This window comes from Phalacrocorax carbo, chromosome 4 (assembly GCF_963921805.1).
Source record: "Phalacrocorax carbo chromosome 4, bPhaCar2.1, whole genome shotgun sequence".
NCBI lineage: Eukaryota > Metazoa > Chordata > Aves > Suliformes > Phalacrocoracidae > Phalacrocorax > Phalacrocorax carbo.
Genome location: NC_087516.1, coordinates 2,076,149 through 2,095,912, shown reverse-complemented (window position 1 = coordinate 2,095,912; position 19,764 = coordinate 2,076,149). Strand labels below are relative to the sequence as shown.

At 57.8% G+C, this 19,764-nt stretch overlaps 2 protein-coding genes across 3 annotated transcripts; one reads left to right on the top strand and one right to left on the bottom strand.

Annotated features, from left to right (window-relative positions):
* The first annotated feature begins 7 nt into the window (after positions 1-7).
* Positions 8-7,000, top strand: PRADC1 (protease associated domain containing 1). Of its 2 annotated transcripts, none has more exons than XM_064448825.1 (5): positions 8-447; positions 1,654-1,754; positions 3,706-3,815; positions 5,159-5,326; positions 6,384-6,521. In XM_064448825.1, exons 1-5 carry the CDS (start codon positions 348-350, stop codon positions 6,418-6,420), a joined length of 516 nt encoding a protein of 171 aa, XP_064304895.1. In that variant the 5' UTR covers positions 8-347; the 3' UTR covers positions 6,421-6,521. The 2 variants fall into 2 exon arrangements, with proteins under 2 accessions (XP_064304895.1, XP_064304894.1); XM_064448824.1 differs by having other exon boundaries at positions 11-447; positions 6,413-7,000.
* Positions 7,001-7,321: 321 nt separating this feature from the next.
* SMYD5 (SMYD family member 5) lies at positions 7,322-16,385 on the bottom strand. Its single transcript, XM_064448822.1, has 13 exons — positions 16,254-16,385; positions 15,950-16,058; positions 15,102-15,241; positions 14,767-14,888; positions 13,981-14,050; positions 13,463-13,567; positions 12,942-13,004; positions 12,649-12,719; positions 12,243-12,349; positions 11,611-11,667; positions 10,727-10,821; positions 10,394-10,464; positions 7,322-8,804 (listed from the first exon to the last, which is right to left on the bottom strand). The coding sequence occupies exons 1-13, from the start codon at positions 16,347-16,349 to the stop codon at positions 8,666-8,668; spliced, it is 1,245 nt and encodes a 414-aa protein (XP_064304892.1). The 5' UTR covers positions 16,350-16,385; the 3' UTR covers positions 7,322-8,665.
* Positions 16,386-19,764: the final 3,379 nt, after the last annotated feature.

Here is a 19,764-nt window from a genome sequence, read left to right as displayed (position 1 = left end):
CTTCCGGCCGCGCTCTATGGCATGGGCGGATAGAGCGGCCCCGACGAGGTGCCCTTCCTTCCCGAACAGCCATAGAGAGGCAACGGCGGGCCCCCGTAGGGCAGCTCACTATTTGTCAAGGAACGAAGCGGGTATACGGCCTGGAGCGAGCAGGGCAGGTGGATGTAGCTTTATTTGGCAGGGTGAGGTGCTACCGAGGCCCCGCCACCCCAGGAGGGGTCACCGAGCTGACCGGCACCGGGGGCGCAGCCGGTGCCGCGCAGGCCTCCGCGCCTGCCCTCCTCCGTCACTCAGGAGATTGATGGCGGTGCTGGCCAATAGAACGGCGAGTGGCGTGGGCGCCGCCAATGGTCGCGGGGCGGGGGCGGGACGCTGGCCGCGGCGGCGCAGCCATGCTCCGCCGGTCGCTCTGGCTCTGCATCTGCCTCTGCTCCTGCCCGGCCCGCGGTGAGTGCGAGCGGCCCCGCCGGCCCCAGCCCCGGCCCCGGCCTCCGCCCCGCGGCCCTTCCCCTCGCTGCATCCTGGCCCCGTTGCACTTCCCCTTCTGCACCTCAGTCCGGCTGCATTTCTCCTCCGTGCACCCTGACCTAATTGCATTTCCCCATCCAGCACCTCATTCGGGGTGCATTTCCCCTCCTGCACCCCGGCCCCGTTGCATTTCCCTTTCTGCACCCTAGTCCGACTGCATTTCCCCTCCGTGTACCCCGACCTAATTGCATTTCCCTATCCAGCACCTCATTCTGGGTGCGCTTCCCCATCGTACACCCCAGCCCCGTGGCATTTCGCCTCCTGCATCCCAATCCAGGCGCATTTCCCCTCGGTGCATCGCGATCCAGCTGCATGTCCCCTCGCTGCAGCCTGTCTCCATTGCATTTCATCTCTGTGCACTGTGATCTGGGTGCACTTTGCCTCCTGCACCCCAGTCTGGGTGCCCTTCCCCTCCATACACCCCATCGCCATTGCATTTTCCCTCCTACACCCCAATCCGGCTGCGTTTCCCTTCCGTGTACCCCAGCCCCATTGCATTTCCCCTCCTGCATCCCAATCCAGGTGCATGTCCCCTTGGTGCACCGCGACCTCATTGCATTTCCCTATCCAGCACCTCATTCTGGGTGCATTTTCCTGCCTACACCCCAGTCTGGGTGCATTTTTCCTCCATGCACTGCGATCCAGGTGCACATCCCCTCGCTGCACCCTGTCTCCATTGCATTTCATCTCTGTGCACCGGGAGCAGGGTGCATTTCACCTCCTGCACCTCAGTCCAGGTGCCTTTCCCATCGCTGCACCCCAGCTGCATTACATTTCCCCTCCCGCACACCAATCTGGCTGCATTTCCCCTCCATGCACCCTGGCCCCATTGCATTTCCCCTCGTGCATCCCAGTCCAAGCGCATTTTTCAGGGTGCCTCTGTCCAAGTGCATTTCCCCTCTGCACCTCAGTCCAGGTGACCTTCTCCCATCTCTCATAGCACCCCATGCTGAACCCGGCATTTTGGGTCCTCAGCCCTGGGGCCCAGCAAGGAGCTGGCATTGCTGAAGGATGTGTTCCCTTCAGCGTGGTGCAGTTCAGAAGCAGTAGCTGGGTATTTTCCCTTTTTTCAGGAATTTTCCTTTTTGTTTTTTCTCCATCTCACCTCTCTCCATGCACACCCAGGTTTACGCATCCATGAATACTTGTATTTCCAAGTGCTGAGCCCTGGAGACATCCGCTACATCTTCACCGCCACGCCAGCCAAGGATTTTGGTGGTGTGTTTGTAAGTATTAAGAACTGAATTTGTCTTGGGTACCCCCCATCCTAGTATTTCTTCACCAGTCATTTGAAGCCTTTTTTAAAAATGGAGCTAATTGCTTTTCCACGAGCCTTCCCTTAGGAAGGAGGCACCTGCTGGGTCCTGCTTTCAGCCTTAGCAGGCTTTTGGAGGGTGAGTTTGGCCCCAGGTGTGTTGAGGGAGCAGATGCTCCACTCTTTCCTCCTTTGAGGGCTGAGACAGGTACAGCTGTGTCCCAGGAGGGCTGGTCAGGCTCCCACGGGGAACAGCAGAGACAAACCAACTGGTCCACAGCTGTGAGACCTTTCGCTGGATAAACCCAGAGTCAGGACGGGGGGTGCAGGTGCAGATCTGCTAGGAAGCATGTGGTACATTGAGAACCAGAGGAAAAGATGCTTTCTGGCTCTGCACATATTCACCAGGAGCATTTCATAGAGTCATAGCAGGATAGAATGCCCTGAGCTGGAAGGGAGCCACGAGGATCATTGAGCCCAGCTCCCGTCCCCGCACAGGACACCCCAAATTCACACCTTGTCTCTGGGGGCCGTGTCCAAGTGCTTCTGGAATATCGCCAGGCTGGTGCCGTGATGCCTCCCTGGAGAGCCTGTTCCAGGGCTCCACCACCCTCTGGGGGAAGGACCTTCTCCTAATGCCCAGCCTAACCCTCCCCTGGCACATCTCCCTGCCATTCCCTTGGGTCCTGGCGTTGGTCACCAGAGAGCAGAGACCAGCCCTGCCCCTCCTCCTCCCCTCAGGAGGGAGCTGCAGAGCGCCATGAGGCTGCCCTCGGCCTCCTCTGCTCCAGCTGAACAGACCAAGGGACTTCAGCTGCTCCTCGTACTGTTTCCCCTCTAAACCCTTCCCCAGCCCCGTGGCCTCCTCTGGACACTCTCCAGTACCTTTATACCCTCAATGTCCTGCAGCGCCCAACACTGCCCACAGCACTCGGGGTGAGGCCGCCCCAGCGCGGGGCAGAGTGGGACAATCCCCCCCTCACCCGGCTGCGATGCGGGGCTCGGTGCCCCCCAGGGCACGGCTGGCCCTCGGGGCTGCCAGGGCACCCTGATGGCTCGTGTTCAACTTGCCATTGGCCAGAGCCCCCAGGTCCCTGCAGAGCCGCTCCCCAGCCCCCCACTCCCCAGGCTGTCTGTACAGCCAGGGCTGCCGCGCCCCAGGGGCAAAACCCGGCACTTGCCCTTGTTAAACTCCACACAGTTGGTGACTGCCCAGCTCTCCAGCCTGTCCAGGTCTCCCTGCAGGGCCTCCCTGCCCTCGAGGGTGTCAGCAGCTCCTCCCAGTTTTGTGTCATCAGCAAACTTAATTAGTGTTCCTTCCAGTCCTGCATCCAAGTCATTTATGACGAGATTAAAGAGCACCGGCCCCGGGATGGATCCCTGCAGAACCCCGCTAGTGACCGGCCGCCAGCCCGATGTGACCCCATTTCCTATGACCCTCTGAGCCCGACCCATCAGCCCATCGCCCACCCCCTGCATTACACGTTTATCCAGCTTGTGCTGGGCGTTTTGTCCAGGAGGAGCCTGTGAGAGGCAGTATCGAAAGCTTTACTGAAATCCAAAAAGATCACATTGACTGGCTTCCCTTGGTCAGCCGGGTGGGTAAATAAATACATAAATAATGTGTGTAAAAAATGTAGGTAAATACATACGTTTGAATGTACGGACGGTGCTGTGCCTCAGTTTCCCTTCCCCGTGGTCACACTGAGATCTAGGCAAGCTGTTGAGTGAGGTCAGGATGGCTCTACAGAGGCTGTAAGGGGGCAACCAGCATCCCTGCATCTGGGCACCCTAAATCTCCCCGAAAGCACACCCTGCACGGGGATGAGCAGGGCACAGGGCAGTGGGGATGGCCGCAGGGGGCTGGGGATGGGAAGCAGCCCCGACACCCCCACTCACCCCTGCCTGTCTCCTTCTTGGAGAATACAAGGTATGACCAGATCCACCTGGTGCCGGCGGATCCCCCCGAAGCCTGTGGAGAGCTGAATAATGGAGTCTTCATCCAGGACCAGATCGCCTTGGTGGAGAGGGGGTACGTCTCGCATCATAGGAGCTGTTTGGGGGGGAGTCTCGGGCAGGAGGGGAGCTGCCCATGGCACAGAGGGTGACAGTGCCATGGCCACGTTTTACTGTCACCTCCAGCTACTTCCTGTGACTTGTCCTACATGGGTATACGAGGAAAACATGAGGGTGCACTGACAGCAGAGTGTTTTATGTTGCAGCTCTTAGAAAAGAGCCTGCACTGAATTGGAAAAAGCCCTATTATAGAATCATGGAATCATTAAGGTTGTAAAAGACCTCTAGGATCATCAAGGCCAACTGCCAACCCAGCACCCCCAGGCCTCCTAAACCATGGCCCCAAGTGCCACATCTGCACAGTGGTTGACCCCCCCCAGGGACGGTGACTCCCCCACCTCTCGGGGCAGCCTGTGCCAGGGCCTGACCGCTCTGGCAGGGAAGGCATTTTCCCTCATCTCCAACCTAAACCTCCCCTGACGCAGCCTGAGGCCGTTCCCTCTCGCCCTGTCACTGGTGACTTGGGAGCAGAGACCGACCCCCCCCTCACTCCAGCCCCTCTCAGGCAGCTGCAGAGAGCGAGAAGGGCTCCCCTCAGCCCCCCCTTCTCCAGGCTAAACCCCCCCAGCTCCCCCAGCCGCCCCCCAGCACACTTGTGCTCCAGACCCTGCCCCAGCCCCGCTGCCCTTCTCTGGACACGCTCCAGCCCCTCCAGGCCCTTCTTGTCCCGAGGGGCCCAAACCTGAGCCCAGCACTCGAGGTGGGGCCTCCCCAGGGCCGAGCACAGGGGCCCCATCCCTGCCCGGCCCCTGCTGGCCACCCCAGTGCTGACACAAGCCCGGGGGCTGGTGGCCTCCTTGGCCACCCGGGCACTGCTGGCTCATGCCCAGCCGGCTGTCAGCCAGCACCCCCAGGGCCTTCTCCGCCGGGCACTTCCCAGCCCCTCTGCCCCAGGCCTGGGGCGCTGCCTGGGGTTGGTGTGACCCAAGGGCAGGACCCAGCACTGGGCCTTGTTAAACCTCACACAAGTGGCCTCGGCCCATGGATCCAGCCTGTCCAGGTCCCTCTGCAGAGCCTTCCTGCCCTCCAGCAGAGCGACTCTCCTGCCCAATTTGGTGTTGTCTGCAAAGTTAGTGAGGTTGAGTTACTGAGTTTAATTTTTCTTAGGAGGAAGTGGCAGACTGTGGGCAGCCAGTGCCTAAAATGCAGACTCCCAAGAGGAGCAGGGTTTGGGGGTGGTGCTGGCCAGGGAGACAGTGCCTGATTTGAGCATTTCCAGGCAAGTTCTGGCACTTGCAGGTTTTGTACCTGCCAAGGATCTGCCTGTGGCCACCAAAGATTTGTCACTCTCCGTCCCAGGGGTTGCTCATTCCTGTCAAAGACACGTGTGATCCAGGAGAATGGCGGACGTGCGGTGATTATTGCAGATAATGCGTACGATAACGACAGCTTCTACATCGAGATGATCCAGGACAGCACCAGACGGACAGCCGACATCCCTGCGCTCTTCCTGCTGGGCAGGGACGGGTAGGTGCCTTGGCCAACAGACGTCTCATCTTCTCAAGTGTGGAACATCTCATGGGAAGGGCCAAGCGACAGCCCTGTCCCCACAAAACGGGGCAATCTCAGCGATCAGCATGTCCCGCCTAGGCTTGGTCTTAGAATCATGGCATGGTTTGGGTTGGGAGGGACCCTTAGAGGCCAACCAGCCCAACCCCCTGCAGTGAGCAGGGACATCTTCACCCAGACCAGGTCGCTCAGAGCCCCGTCCAGCCTGGCCTTGGGTGTTCCCAGGGATGGGGCATCGACCACCTCTCGGGGCAGCCTGGGCTAGGGTTTCACCACCCTCAGTGTAAAACATTTTTTCCTTAGATCCAGTCTAAATCTGTCCTCTAGTTTCAAACCATCACCCCTTGTCCTGTCACATCAGGCCTTGCTAAAGAGGCTGCCCCCGTCCTTCCTAGAGTCCCCCTTTAAGCACTGGGAGGCCCCAATAAGGTCTCCTTGGAGCCTTCTCTTCCCCAGGCTGAACCACCCCAGCTCTCCCAGCCCGGCCTCGCAGCAGAGGGGCTCCAGCCCTCGGAGCATTTCTGTGCCCCCTCTGGCCCTGCTCCAACAGCCCCGTGTCCTTCCCGTGCTGAGGAGCCCTGAGCTGGAGGCGGCGCTGCAGGGGGGTCTCACAGAGCGGGGCAGGGGGGCAGGACCCCCTCCCTCGCCCGGCTGCCCGTGCTGCTGGGGATGCAGCCCCGGGCACGGCTGGGGGTCTGGGCTGCGAGCGCACATCGCCGGCTCGTGCCCAGCTCTTCACCCCCAGCACCCCCAAGTCCTTCTCCGCAGGGCTGCTCCCAGTCCCCCCACCCCCCAGCCTGTTCTCATACCGGGGGCTGCCCCGACCCAGGGGCAGGACCTTGCGCTTGGCCCTGTTGAACCTCATGAGGCTGTCCCAGGCCCACCTCTCCCACTTGTCCAGGTCTCAACTGGTGGTGAACCAGTTTTTTAGTGGATTCAGTCATAATTAATCCAGTTTCTCTTTGAGCTGGTTTGTGATTTATGCTTACGTCTGGGCTCCGCTCTCCCACCTCAGGCGTGCCCATCACCTCTTTATCCGCCCAGGTACATGATCAGACGCTCGCTGGAGCAGCACGGACTCCCCTGGGCTGTCATCTCCATTCCCGTCAACGTCACCAGCATCCCCACGTACGAAATGATGCAGCCCCCCTGGACCTTCTGGTAGCAGCAGGAGTCTGCAATGGATCAAGGACTTCTCGGTGGATCCCAGGAGCTTGGCCTAGGGACCAGGTTTGAGAGGATCCCAACACGCTCCGGAGATCCCACTGCCCAGCCTCGCCGGATTCAGCAAACGACATCTTTTCTGCTGCTGCCGGCGCATGGCTGAAGGGCAAACGCCGGCACCTGCAGCGGGAACCTTGAGCCTGGCACCGAGCACCCTTTGTAGTGACTTTCTGGGAGGGAGGCGCGATGGTCCAGAGCAGGCCAGCCCTTCCCTGAGAAACATCTTAATGACGCGTAAGATGCCACCGCTTAATTTGTGCTGCTGATTTGGAGGGACGCAGGGTTACATGGGTGAGGTCTGGTGGGGATGGGAGGGAGAGGAAGATACAGGCTTGGTCTGTCCTAGCAGGGCTCGCCCAACAGCTGTGTATTTTTGTCTAAGCTAATGAAGTCTGAACAAGTTCTAAAGAGAGTTTCTCTTTTTTTCATCAGCTGGGGGATGAAGGAACAAATCTCATCCCCTAACAATGTTATTCCTTGTAAACTTCCCAAGGTGCTCCTGCAGCCAGGGCAGGGCTCACATCAGACCCCATGCAGCATGAATCAGTCACACACCGGGGCAGAAACAGCCTCACGGGACATCGTTGCTGCCGGTCCCAGACCCCAGTGGGCGCCTATTCCCTCATCCCCAGACCTCCACATCCCCACTGGGACCAGGCCCTGGATCATGGCCCTCATCTCTGCACTCGCCACCCTCGAGTTTACCAGTACAAATGACACGGCCTCAGCTTCTCACCAGTCTCGGTTTATTACGAACACTGATGGGGACACGGCCCCGGGACGGCTGGGGACAAGCAGCGAGGTGCAGGGCTGGCGGTGATGGTCGTGTCGGAGGCGCCCACCTACGGCGTCACTCTCAGTCCCGCAATCCAGCTGCTGGGGGCTCGAAGGAAGCGGTGGCAGGAAAACAGCTCCCCAAAATCCAAGAGGGGAGGAAGATACCCCAGGTGCATCCCCAACCTGCCGACTGGCCGCTGCTCAGAGGGAGCTTCTCCCTGCAGCCGCATGATCCATAAGCGGGGATGCCCCACGCAGCGGTGTGGCCTCGTGGGTGATGGATGACAACAGGCAGCTGCCGGTGACGTCTCCACACAGGGCCACTTGCTGCGGGGAAGCACGCAACACCACGCCGCATCCCTGGGCACGGCGGCTCCCGCTCGGGGCACATCCTGCTCCTGAAACAGCCTGCAGGGAGACAGCCCGGAGGGACGGCTCGGTGTCTGCAGAACCCAAAACATCTTTTGGGTGTTGGATGGTGACGTTGCTTATGTGACACTGTAGCCTGTGTCGGCTCTGGGCTAGCAGGATCCTGGCTGTTCCCCGAACGGCCCATCATTCCTTTGCATCGTGTAAAGGATGGGGCCAAGGCGGGAGGGAGGCACCTGCCGGGGTCAGCCTCACTCTCCCCACTGGACTCGGGCATCTGAGACACCCATAAGGTGTGTCTGTCCCACCCACAAAATCACTTTGCCCCTTGCTGCTCACCGAGCCAAGGCGTGGAATGGAGTATATATAAGGGCCCCAGCTCCCTGGTGTGTAGATAGTGCTAATATAGACATTAAATAGTACCCCTCGTGCACAAACACACGTACACACGCTCACGCACACACGTTCCCCTCGTCCCTGCGGGGAAGGAAAGGACGTGCTCCTCCACACCCGCGGCCGGCGCAGACATGGCGGAGCAGCCTCGCGGGTGGCCACAAGGTGAGCATCGTGATGTCCCCAGGGGCTGGCTGGACCCTGCTCTCCTCCAGCCTCCCCTGCAAGCACCAGCCGACCCCTCCAGGGACTGGGACGTGGCAGGGGGCCGCGGGCTCACAGCCTGTCCTCGCAGGGAGGATGGGGACGGCCTGACACACGCACACACACACGCACAGCACACAACATGGACAGGTGGGAGCAGGGCCTGCCTCCGGCTCCCCCACTGCCCTGCTCCGTCACACCTCCGCACCCGCCGCTGGCGCACGGCCTCCCACCCGACCCCACAACACAACCCTGTTTCTAGTTTTAAAGCTGCTGCTTCTCGGAGGATCCCCCCCATCCCTTTCCTCTCCTCTCGTCCCGGGGCCGGGATCAAACATCAGTCATCTCATCCTCCAGCTCAGCATCATCCGTCTCCCCTTCACCCTCCTCTTCTTCGTCCGAAGTCACGTCGGCATCGTCGGCTTGCGCTAGGCACTTGGGACACGAGCAGGTAAACAAATAGTTCTCCCTGGAAAAAGAGAAGGAAGGAGAAAGAGTGATGGTGTTGAGACAGGCACAACCCCAATGCTGCTGCTGGGCAGGGGGTCGGGGACAGAGCGTCCAGGAAGGGGCTGAAAATGTTACGATCCTGAGGAGTTTTTGAGTTCAAACACGCTGGGCTCGGGTGGGGTGGAGGTAACCTGGGTGGAGAGGGGATTTCTCAGCCCTGCAGGGGTGATGGGACATGGGGACAGTGGACATCAACAGGAACCCTACACTTGAAGGGTGGAGAAGGAAAAGGAAGGTGGGATGGAATAGCAAGGGTTTGCAGGAGCGGTACAAGCCTGCAGAGGGAGGGGAAGCCTAAATCATAGAATCATTAAGGTTGTAAAAGACCTCTAGGATCATCAAGTCCAACCGCCAACCCAGCACCCCCAGGCCTCCTAAACCATGTCCCCAAGTGCCACGTCTGCACAGTGGTTGAACCTCCCCAGGCACGGTGACTCCCCCACCTCTCTGGGCAGCCTGTGCCAGGGCCTGACCGCTCTGGCAGGGAAGGCATTTTCCCTCATCTCCAACCTAAACCTCCCCTGACGCAGCCTGAGGCCGTTCCCTCTCGTCCTGTCACTGGTGACTTGGGAGCAGAGACCAGCCCCCCCCTCACTCCAGCCCCTCTCAGGCAGCTGCAGAGAGCGAGAAGGGCTCCCCTCAGCCCCCCCTTCTCCAGGCTAAACCCCCCCAGCCCCCTCAGCTGCCCCCCAGCACACTTGTGCTCCAGACCCTGCCCCAGCCCCGCTGCCCTTCTCTGGACACGCTCCAGCCCCTCAAGGCCCTTCTTGTCCCGAGGGGCCCAAACCTGAGCCCAGCATTCGAGGTGGGGCCTCCCCAGGGCCGAGCACAGGGGCCCCATCCCTGCCCGGCTCCTGCTGGCCACACCAGTGCTGACACAAGCCCGGGGGCTGGTGGCCTCCTTGGCCACCCGGGCACTGCTGGCTCATGCCCAGCCGGCTGTCAGCCAGCACCCCCAGGGCCTTCTCCACCGGGCACTTCCCAGCCCCTCTGCCCCAGGCCTGGGGCGCTGCCTGGGGTTGGTGTGACCCAAGGGCAGGACCCGGCCCTTGGCCTTGTTAAACCTCACACAACTGGCCTCGGCCCATGGATCCAGCCTGTCCAGGTCCCTCTGCAGAGCCTTCCTGCCCTCCAGCAGAGCGACTCTCCTGCCCAATTTGGTGTCATCTGCAGACCTACTGAGGTGCAAGTCATCCCCCTGGCTCTGTTCATTGATAAAGGTATTAAACACAACTGGGCCCAAAACTGAGCCCTGGGGAACACCACTTGTGACCAGCCGCCAACTGCATGTAGTTCCGTTCACCATCCTTGGTCCCTGAGGGTACAACACACAATAAGGGACTGCAAGAAGCTCAAAGCACCGAAAGCACCGCATGCTACATATGCACACCCTGCCACGAGCACGCCGGCACCCTGTCACAACACCGAAAGCCCCACGTGCTGCACGCACAGCCTGCACAGCCCTTGCGGTGGGAATGCAGCCCAGACTGACTGGCTGGGGTATAAAGGGGTGCTTTGTCCCCCCACGTTCCTTCAAGCAGCCCCTACCTGAGTATCTTGTTGCGGCTGTGTCTGCTCCGCTCCCTCTGACAGCAGTCTAAATAACTGATGCAGATTTCCTGTGAGCAAAGAGAAACAAACCTGGCTGAGAGCTGCTTCCCACGAACCCAAAGCAGAGAGATTTGTATCAGTCCCTCTCAGAACCAGGCAGAAAAGTGAGGTCTGGCAGCTCCTACTTGGGATGAGGCGTGAATTCCTCTGCCAGGCCAATGCAAGAGACAGGAGGTACGCAGCTGGGGTCAGTTGGGGGTGTAGGGGACACAGGGACCCTCAGCCAGGGTGCGATGCCACCCCAGGTTCAGCCGGGCCCCATTGCCTCACCTCTCCTGCTTCGATGTCCTCCAGAGCCGTCAGATGCAGGAGGAAGTTGTTTTCTGGGAAGGATGTTTCGGCATTGGGGATGCAGCTGTGGTTACCTACAGGAAAGACAGGACATAGCTGTGAGGCTGCCTCCAGGGCAGAGGCAGGGTCGGAGACCTCCAGACACCCTTCTGTGTCACCCAGGCACATGGGAGGCAGTGCCTCCAACTGGGAGGGCTGTGGCCTGGCTAAGGATAAGGCAGCACAATGCTACAGCCACCCCATCTACCTCAGGGAGATCAGCATGACACCCTCCACCCATACTGGGGACTACAGGGTCCAGCAGAGCAAGGTGCAAGGTCAGGGCTCTCCCTTAGACCCATAAAAAACACTCAGAGAGAGCGATCTGTCCTGCACCAACCCCAGGGGTGCACAGGGCAGCACTTTTTCCCTGCTTCCCAGCTCTCCCAGCAGCCAGTCCCCAGGCCCAGCTCATCCCCACTCTGCCGCTAATGCTTAGGAGTGAAAGAAGGCGGCTCCGGGTGGTGGGACATCCTCTCCCGTGTCCCCACGGGCGAGCCAAGAAAGGCTCACTCCCTTAACAGTTTGTTCAGCCCTGTTTTGCTCAGACAAGGTTGGAGGCGGTCTCTTTGCTAACTGCATACGTGGCTTCTAGAGACTACATCGTATCCAAGTCCATTCAAGCCAGGACTGACCATCTCACAGCTAGGCGAGATGCCAGAAGACCGCAAGAGCAGCCAGGCCCAGGGCAGCACCGATCCCATCCCACAGACAGGAAGCACAAACCCCTTTCTCCAGAAGTTTTTAGGAAGAGGTGATCCAGTCTAGCCCAGGACATCTCCCTCCTCACGACTAGTCTTCCTCCCAGTCCTTGAGTTACTTACAGCAGCTCTGGAGCACATAGAGACCTGATCCCTCGCAGTTGAGGAACTCTCCCGACTCTGCAGCAAAGAAAGGGGGTTAGAGCTTTGCACGGGCTGTTCTGGCTCTTCCACGCACACGGCTCAGCGCGAGCATGAAGGGATATCCATCAGCACTGAACTGGCTGGGTACCCAGCCAGCGCTGCTTTGGGGAAGGGGTGTTGGAGGGTGGTTTCCAAAACACCCTTCCCTTGCAACTGGGAGAGGGATGGAGGAGATGAAGATTTGGACCCCCAGTTCAGGTGTGCACTCCCTGGCCTGTCCCTGTACTCACACAGCTCCATCAGTCATAAAAGCGATAAACAGGTCTTTGAACATTTAGCATAGATGGGACTTCCCTGCACAGGATCGCTCCAGATCAGCCCTCCAGCCACCCCAACCTGCCGCAGGTCACGCTGCCCACAAACTTGGACTTGCTCTATCCATGTAGCAAGCCAAAGGCAGCAGGCACGGCTCACATGGACCAGGGGAAGCGGGATCTCTCAGCACCCAGCAGGAACCCCTCCTAGTCCCTGAATGCTGGGAAGTCTCTAGCAGCAGAAACTCCACCAGCTCCTGCAAACACCACTGCCTGATGGTCACTTCACAGCCTCACCCTTCTCGATGTCCTTGTAGAGCTGGTCAATGAAGGCATCCAGCTCCTCTCGCTGCAGCATGGGGAGGTCCAGCGCATCGCAAGCGTGCACCCACTGGCTCAGAGAGCTGTCGGAGAGCAGAGGGACAGTTACAGTCCCGTAGTGCTGTCAGCACATGGTGGGACCTCATAGCTGGGGATCTAAGGGTTAAACTCAGTGGCTCTGAGTGGCCAAGGTCTGGCAGAGGGACGCGAAAGGGTTGGACACAGCCCAGATGAAGGACTGCTTTTATGTTTGCCTCTCCATCCCCCTCTCTTAGGTCTGAACCCAGCCATTACCCAGGCCAGCGTGGATTTACAGACTGTACATCCCCTCCATGCCATATCTCTGCTGCCCTGCGAGGAACACCCAGAAAGCCCCCGTTACCTGGTTCCTATGCCTTGGCCATTGGTCCCAACGAGGGCAAAGAGAGATCGAAAGCCTTCTGGAGTGAACCACTGCAGAAGGGAGATGAGAAAGCAGCTAAGCCCAGGCCAGCCTGCAGCAGCACCCCACTCTGCAAGCACCTCAAATCCCACAGGGAGCTTTCAGGGAATCAAGGAGTGGGTAGAGTCCCAGGGGAAGCCCTGGCCTTTGGAGCAGACGTGACCCAGGGTGGCTGGTGCTAAGCGGAGGATCCCGCCACGCTCCCTGGCTAGTCTGGAGGTGGCTTAACTCACCCTGCTGAGATGTTCGTCGTAAAGGGCTTCGGTGAAGAGCAACCGCAGCAGCTCCAGCTGGCCCTGGCAGGACATGGCAACACCATCAGCGTGGGGAGATGCTGCTGGGAGTCAGACCCAGGCCGACAGCCAAGCCCAGCATGGGCTAGAAGGCTGAGGAGTCAGGCTCCTTGTCCTTCCCTGCAAGGCTGGAGGCTGCTGCCCTCAGAGCAGCAAAAGCCACCTACCCAGCAGCTAAATACCACCTTGTCCCATCCCACAGCAGAAGCATCTCCACCTCAGGAATACGCACTGTGTCCCATTGAAGCACCACAAGCCCAAAGCCCTCTAAGCAACCCCCTTCCTCTCTGTCAGGTCAGCCAGCCCTTAATGGGGGCTTTGTGCCCCCTCTTTGAGCCTGGGATTTCCAGTGTTTCCCACCCCAACTGTAATGGGGCCTCTGCACCCCTGGGCCTGCAAACAGAGGCAGGGTAAGGACAGGCTCAGGGATTCAACACATCCAAGCGCTGCCAGGCTCTTACCTTAAATTTGTCCCCTAGCAGCTTGTGCACAATCTCCTCTTCTTCGTTTGCTGTCTTACTGCAGAACTGGGAGAAGGCCTTGATCCACCACTCCTTGTCTTTAGCCTGACAAAGGAAACACGCCAAAGCATTGCACCAACACCACTTTCCTCCCTGGCCAGGAGAGAGGGAGGAGAGGACAAGCCCCACTGAGCTCAGAGGTACCCAGCCTGCTATCAAGAACCACCCAAAGCAGTTGCATGGTGGTAGTTTATTGTCAGAATGAACGCTGAGAAAGCCAGGCCAAGGAAACAGAACCAAAGGAAAGGTTCAGTTCTAACTATTTTGGTACAGAAAAAAAGACCTGCTTGGCTCAGGACATATGAACCTCCTTTTCTGCCAGAGACTACTAGACATTGAAATCTATTCAAGCAGGACCCCGCCAGTCACTGGAAAAGAGATCATTCCTTGTGAATAACGGCCACAATGGGATGAGGAAAGCACACACCAGCAGCTGTGGCTCCAAACTGCAGACATACCTGTTTGACGGTGGCGACCATCCGGGCCATCAACATGATGCTGGAAGTCTCTGGTGGATAATGCATGTTTCTGGGGGATAAGAATGAAGAAAAGAGATGAGCAGATCAGTGCTGGTATGGAAGTAAAAAGCTGGAGGGAGGCAGAGGCAGCTGCCATCCATGCGGTCAGGCCTGCGCTCATCCATCACACCAAAGTGGGTAGTGCAGCATCGCCACGTGAGGATTCAGCGCTGCTCAGAGCAAGGGGAAGCCTGCACCCACCTGCCTGCTCTGAGCATACAAATAATCCCCTACCATCCTGCTAAACTAGAGCCTGGGTCCCACAAAAAGCCCAGGACTGCAGCAAGCACTGTAGTTTGTGACAAGCTTTGGGTCAGGAATGTTGCTTTTCCCGTCTGTGCCCATTTTGTCATCTGCAAGCAGGGACAGCTATTTCTGTACCCGCAGGGTTGCTACAAGGAAGATCTCCCAGAGGCTGGAGATCTACAGGAGCACTATAAAACTGCAGGAGGGCTGTGAAGCTCAGTGGTTTGTAGCTCTTTACTGGGAGAAAAATAAGAACTGCTCAGCCACATGTCCAAGCCCTTGCGCTGCCAACACAAATTGACCTGCTACCCAGCCAGCAGGTAGAGCTGGGCAGTGTCCCACAGCCACCATCACCCTCCAGCCACCCCATGCAGGGATGCAAAGCAAGGACAGTCCTCAGCTCTGGTTCCAGGCAGTGTCACCCAGCCCAGTAGAGCCACCTCCTCTGCCCATGGAGCAACAGGCAGGTCAGACCCCTACCTCCATGCCTCCTGCAGCTTGTTGAGGGGGTGCGTGGGGTCATCACGGGATGGGCCAAGGCAGAGGACCCGGTGGTACTGCTCCAAAGCGGCCTGCCTGCATTCAGCGCTGCAGTACGTCACCTAGAGCGAGGGGCACAGCGCTCGGCATTGGCTATGGCAGCAGGAAAAAGGGCTGTACCCCCTCCCTGACCATCTAAGCCCCAGCTCTTTAGCCATTGCAATGCAGAAGGGAAAGGCAGACACCCATCTCTGGGCAGCGCACGTGCCTGGCTAGATGCTGTGAAGGAGCTGGTGACCCCAACAAGACCACGGTTCCTCCTGGCAGCCCCATACCTGGCACCGGGGACACTGTTGGTGCAGGTCTTTCCGGATGCTGCACTGCTCCGGGTAAGGCAGCACCAGCGAGCTCTTCCCCAGCAGCCGCTGGGCGTTCTCCTCCGCCGTCTCCAAAGCCCGCAGACAGTGATCGCAAGCTGCAGGAAGACAAGATGGGTGGATGCCACGGTGAGACCACAGCCTTCAAAAAGGAAAGGGGACAGAGCCTGGGGCAAGACAGCACAACTGGTACCAACACCATCAGCGAGGACCGTCTCCCAGCTGGAGCCAACAGTCTCTTACCATTCCCTCCATAGAAAAGACCATTTATGCTACAATTTGAAGCCCCCCAGCCCTCATCTGCTTCCCTGTAACACTAGGAAGTGTTTAAGGGCCATACGATGGCAAGCATCCCCATGTCGCTGACCTGCAACAGACTTCCTCAGACAGCAGAGTCTAGCTAGGACAAAAAAGTTTAAAATCCTGCTCTTACAACCCTTGGTTTCTGTTCTGACGCTTCCAGAGAGCACTGGCACCTTTGCAGGCTGTACCATGCTGTGGTGAGATTGCGATAGGACCCACGTCATTAAAAAAATCAGGGTTCCCACACAGATGGCGCCCGATGGTGGCACGTGGCGCTTTCCTCCGGGGTTGATGGATGTGACCATCCCTCAAACAACCCCAACGTTTTCATCTTGCCAATAGTCCGTTTAGAACAGAGGCAGAAATGGCAGCTGGGCCACCTTCCTAGCCGTGCTAAGGCAAACCTAAACTCTTTCCCTGAAAACCGGGCAGCTCCCTCGGGTCCCCGCGGTCACCTCGCCCGGGCAGGTGGCGGGGACGTGCCACCACCGCCGGCCGCTCACCTCGGTAGTTGTACAAGGCGTTCCAGAGGAACTGGGACGACACCACCGGCCTCTCCACGAAGACGGTTTCACCTTTGCGGATGTTCTTGGTGGCGAACAAACCTTTCCCCTGCCGAGGGAGAGGCGTGGGTCAGGGGACGCACCCGAAGACGAAACCCACCCGGGGGTTGTGGATACACCCACCCCCCGCCGCCCAGCCTAAGGGGAGGTTGACGGGGTTTTACCCCTTTTTCCCCCAAAAAAACTGGCTCTGCCGCAGCGTCAGGGAGGGGAGGGACCCCCGCGGCGGGGGGACAGGGCTCACCTTGGCGCTGCTAATGAACCGCGCCTCCGCCGCAGCCCCGGCCCCAGCGCGGCCCCCCGGCACGGCGCCGCACACGTCCCCCGCCGCGGCGGCCATCTTCGGGCGGCGACTTCCCCGCTCTGACCCGCCGGGGGCGGGCAGCGCCTCTTCCTCTTCCTCCTCTTCCTCCTCCTCCTCCTCCGCCCCTCTCACCCGCCACCCGGCACGAAGATGGCTGTCAGCCCCCCGCCGCCTCAGGGGTCCGCGCCCGCCGTCACCCCCACCTCAGCCCCAGGGCGGGAGGGGGCCGGCCGCCATCTTAGCCCTCCCCTCAGCCCACCGCCACCTTCCAAAAACACCGCCAAAAAGCCCCCAAACGGGGCTGGGGCGCTTCCACAGCCGAAACCACACGGGAGTTTTGCTGCCTCTGCCCTATTAATTATTTTTTAACCGTACAGCCGCGGGGGGGAATAGCCTTCATAGACTTGTTAGGGGGAAGCGCAAGGTACCCCCTCACAGGGTGGGGAGGCATCGGTGCCCCTGCGCACCCAAAACTGGCCCAGCTCTCCCCAAAAAAAACATCAAAACATGCTAACGTGGCCTCTGCGCACTCGCTACCTCCTGCTAGGCTGTCTGCAAACGCCTAAAACCCACGAAAACGCGTGTTTAGTTGTATTTAGTAATTCGCACCGGCACTGCTACTGCCCGTTCAGACTCAGCCCCGCTCTGCATCAACCAGGCAGCTGCAGCGGGTTTAGGAATACAGGATGATTTCACATTTTGGGTGTTTTGGAGTCACTAGATGTCACTGTCGGCTCGCGGTGGGGACACGACAGCGGGTGGGTAATGCTGCGTGGCTGGGTGCATCCTGCCGCCTCCATGCCCAGGCCAGCAGCCCAGGTGGGAGCATGGCTGCAGAGCAGGAGACCTCCCCAGCCAGCAACAAGGGACAGACAAACTGCATGGGACATCTTCCCCAGTTGTATTTTGGCGTCTGGCCTCGGTGAACCCAGCAGCAGGCTGTGCGGGGCACTGCTCCACCGTGCAATGCCCATCCCAGGGGTCTGCAAGGACCTAGGCATGGGTGGAGCAATGCTACCTTATGACTCCTATTTCAATTATATCTTCATGCTAATAGTAGGAGGACTAGCCGTTATTGTAATAACAGCATTACATGTCCTGTTTTCCTAAGGTTTCAGCGCTAAGTGGCAGGGTGATTCTCGCACAGAGCATCAGCTTGAGTCATGGCCCGGCCAGCAAAACTTCAAAGCCTCCTTCGTGTCTCTGAACGAGCCCTGGTGCCTACATTAATTTGGAAGTATTTGCAAAGCTGGGCTGGGTTTGCTTGTGCTTCTTTATTTGCAGAGTGCAAGGGGAACCTTCCCCTGGACTTCAGTTTGCGGAAGCATCATCCTGGCAGAGCCAGGGCTGCACAGGTTTGGCTGCATCCACCTGCAGACGGAGGCCCTTGTTCTCTGGGAGCAGCAGCCCGAACCTGAGCACCCGTTGTTTCCCAGACATTATATTTCATACTCTAAATGTAGTTCTATTTCTGCGGGAAGTGGCCCTGAGATAATAACTCATGTTCTCTACTTTCACCCATGCTATGGGCTCATCAATCAATTTCAAAAAAAAACCCTTCTTTTTTAGCATTTATTTTGTCCAAAACAGCTTAAGAAAAACCCTCAAACTCAAATTTTTTGGAAGGATGAAAATACATTGGGTTGTTTTTTTTTTTTTAATAATTTCAATTCAAAATTAAAAAGAGAGTAGTTGGAAATGTGTTTTCCTTCTGTTTTCTTGACACTTACAGGTTTTCAGCTGATCTGTTTAAAAGCTGTTCTTGCTCCATTCCAAATGTTCAAGCTTGTAGTGAGTGCACAGGTTTACCAGCAAACACACAAGCGTGGGGGGGGGGATTGCTTTCATATTTGTATTGGCATGTCAGGAATGAAAACGTGAGAGAAGAAATCACCCTTTCGTGACTTCTGCTGTTAGAAAGCAGCTATTACTTTTTGACAACAGGGTCTTAATAAGAGGAAGAAAAGGTACGTTTCTTTTCTTTTTTTTTTTTTACTCTATTTATTCAGAAACACGGAAAAAAGGATCAGTAACCCATCCCTGGCAGCTGTGGGGCAAGAAGCCACCGAGGCATCGCTGCCTGCTCAGAAACCAAGGAGCAGCCCAACTCTGCCTCGCCCCAGCCAGTCCCATTTCTTTTTAAAATACACTAGATTTTTATTAAGAAGCAAAGCAAATAAATAAGTGACACTTATTAAGGGGAAAAAAAAGTTATTTCTATAAATAACAATATAAGAGTAAAGTGATATACAGTGTTCTAGGTCAGAAAGAGACACAATAAATTATCCTGAGCTGACGGGACGTGGTGCCTGGTACCCCGGGCAGACCTAGGAAGGCGAGGTGACAGCCTGAGCGCTGACAGCCTGGCCTAAGAGCACTTAGCTGCTAACAGACATCGGGGAGGGTGGTGTTCCCCGTCCTGACCCCTCAGAGCTCTCCCACCCACCAGAAATACAACTGCTAACTGCATCGGGTGGTTACAGACATGCTCGCCAAACACTCCAGGTGCCGTTTCCCATGGCACCTGGATGTATAATGAGGAGAGAACAGAGCAACTGCCGTCTGGGCCAGAATCGGCACATCTGGACGAGGGGCAGGGGGTCGTCTGAAGCACCAGAGGTGTTGGAAAGCTGCCTTTTTATAACAGCCCTGATCCCCGCACCTCAGCCAGCCTGAGCGCCTCGTTCCCTGCTGCAGCAGCATACGCACACCTTGGCGAAGTAAGGCAATGCCAGAAGGCAGAAGAGACCCACTGGCTTCTGCCCTCCATGTTTGGGAAGCCAAAACAAAGGCACAAAAACCCCAAGGCACAGGACAAGAGGAGGCTTTTCTGTTCCAGAGGCAGGATCAGACCCTGTTCACCTTATTGTGAGAGTAATGATAGAGTCTGCAGGTGGGAGCAAAGGGCTTTCCAGTTTTGGGGCTTTTTTTGTTGTGATCTAAGCATCAAACATGGGAGTCAAATTAACTAGGAAAAACAATCAGGGTCGATTTTCCTCCCAGCACAGGTCTCCCTCCTGGGAGCACACAGCCACATGCAACGCAAGTGGCCCCATGTTCGAATGCCCTTATGCTCACAGCCGTCAGAAACACCATCTGATTGTCACGCCAGCCTCTCTGCTGGAAACTGTCTGTGTGTCCTGGTGCTTCAAGAGCAAACAGGAGACAACATGCCTTGCCACAGCTATGGCACCATCAAGGAACAACCGGCCTGGTGATGAAACCCCAGGAATTACAGCACATGGCTACCAAACAGCAGCCAAACAATATTTGGGGGGTTCCTCCCAGCCAGATGCAGTTTAGTCCTGTAACTCCAACTCTCAGATCGAGAGCGTGATGTCTCGCTTGGACCAAGGAAGTGCAGACGTGCCTGCATCCCCAGCATCTCCATCGAGCAGACACGACTCAAAACGCAACAGTGGCAGTTTGGCAGTTGAATTTCATCAGCTCT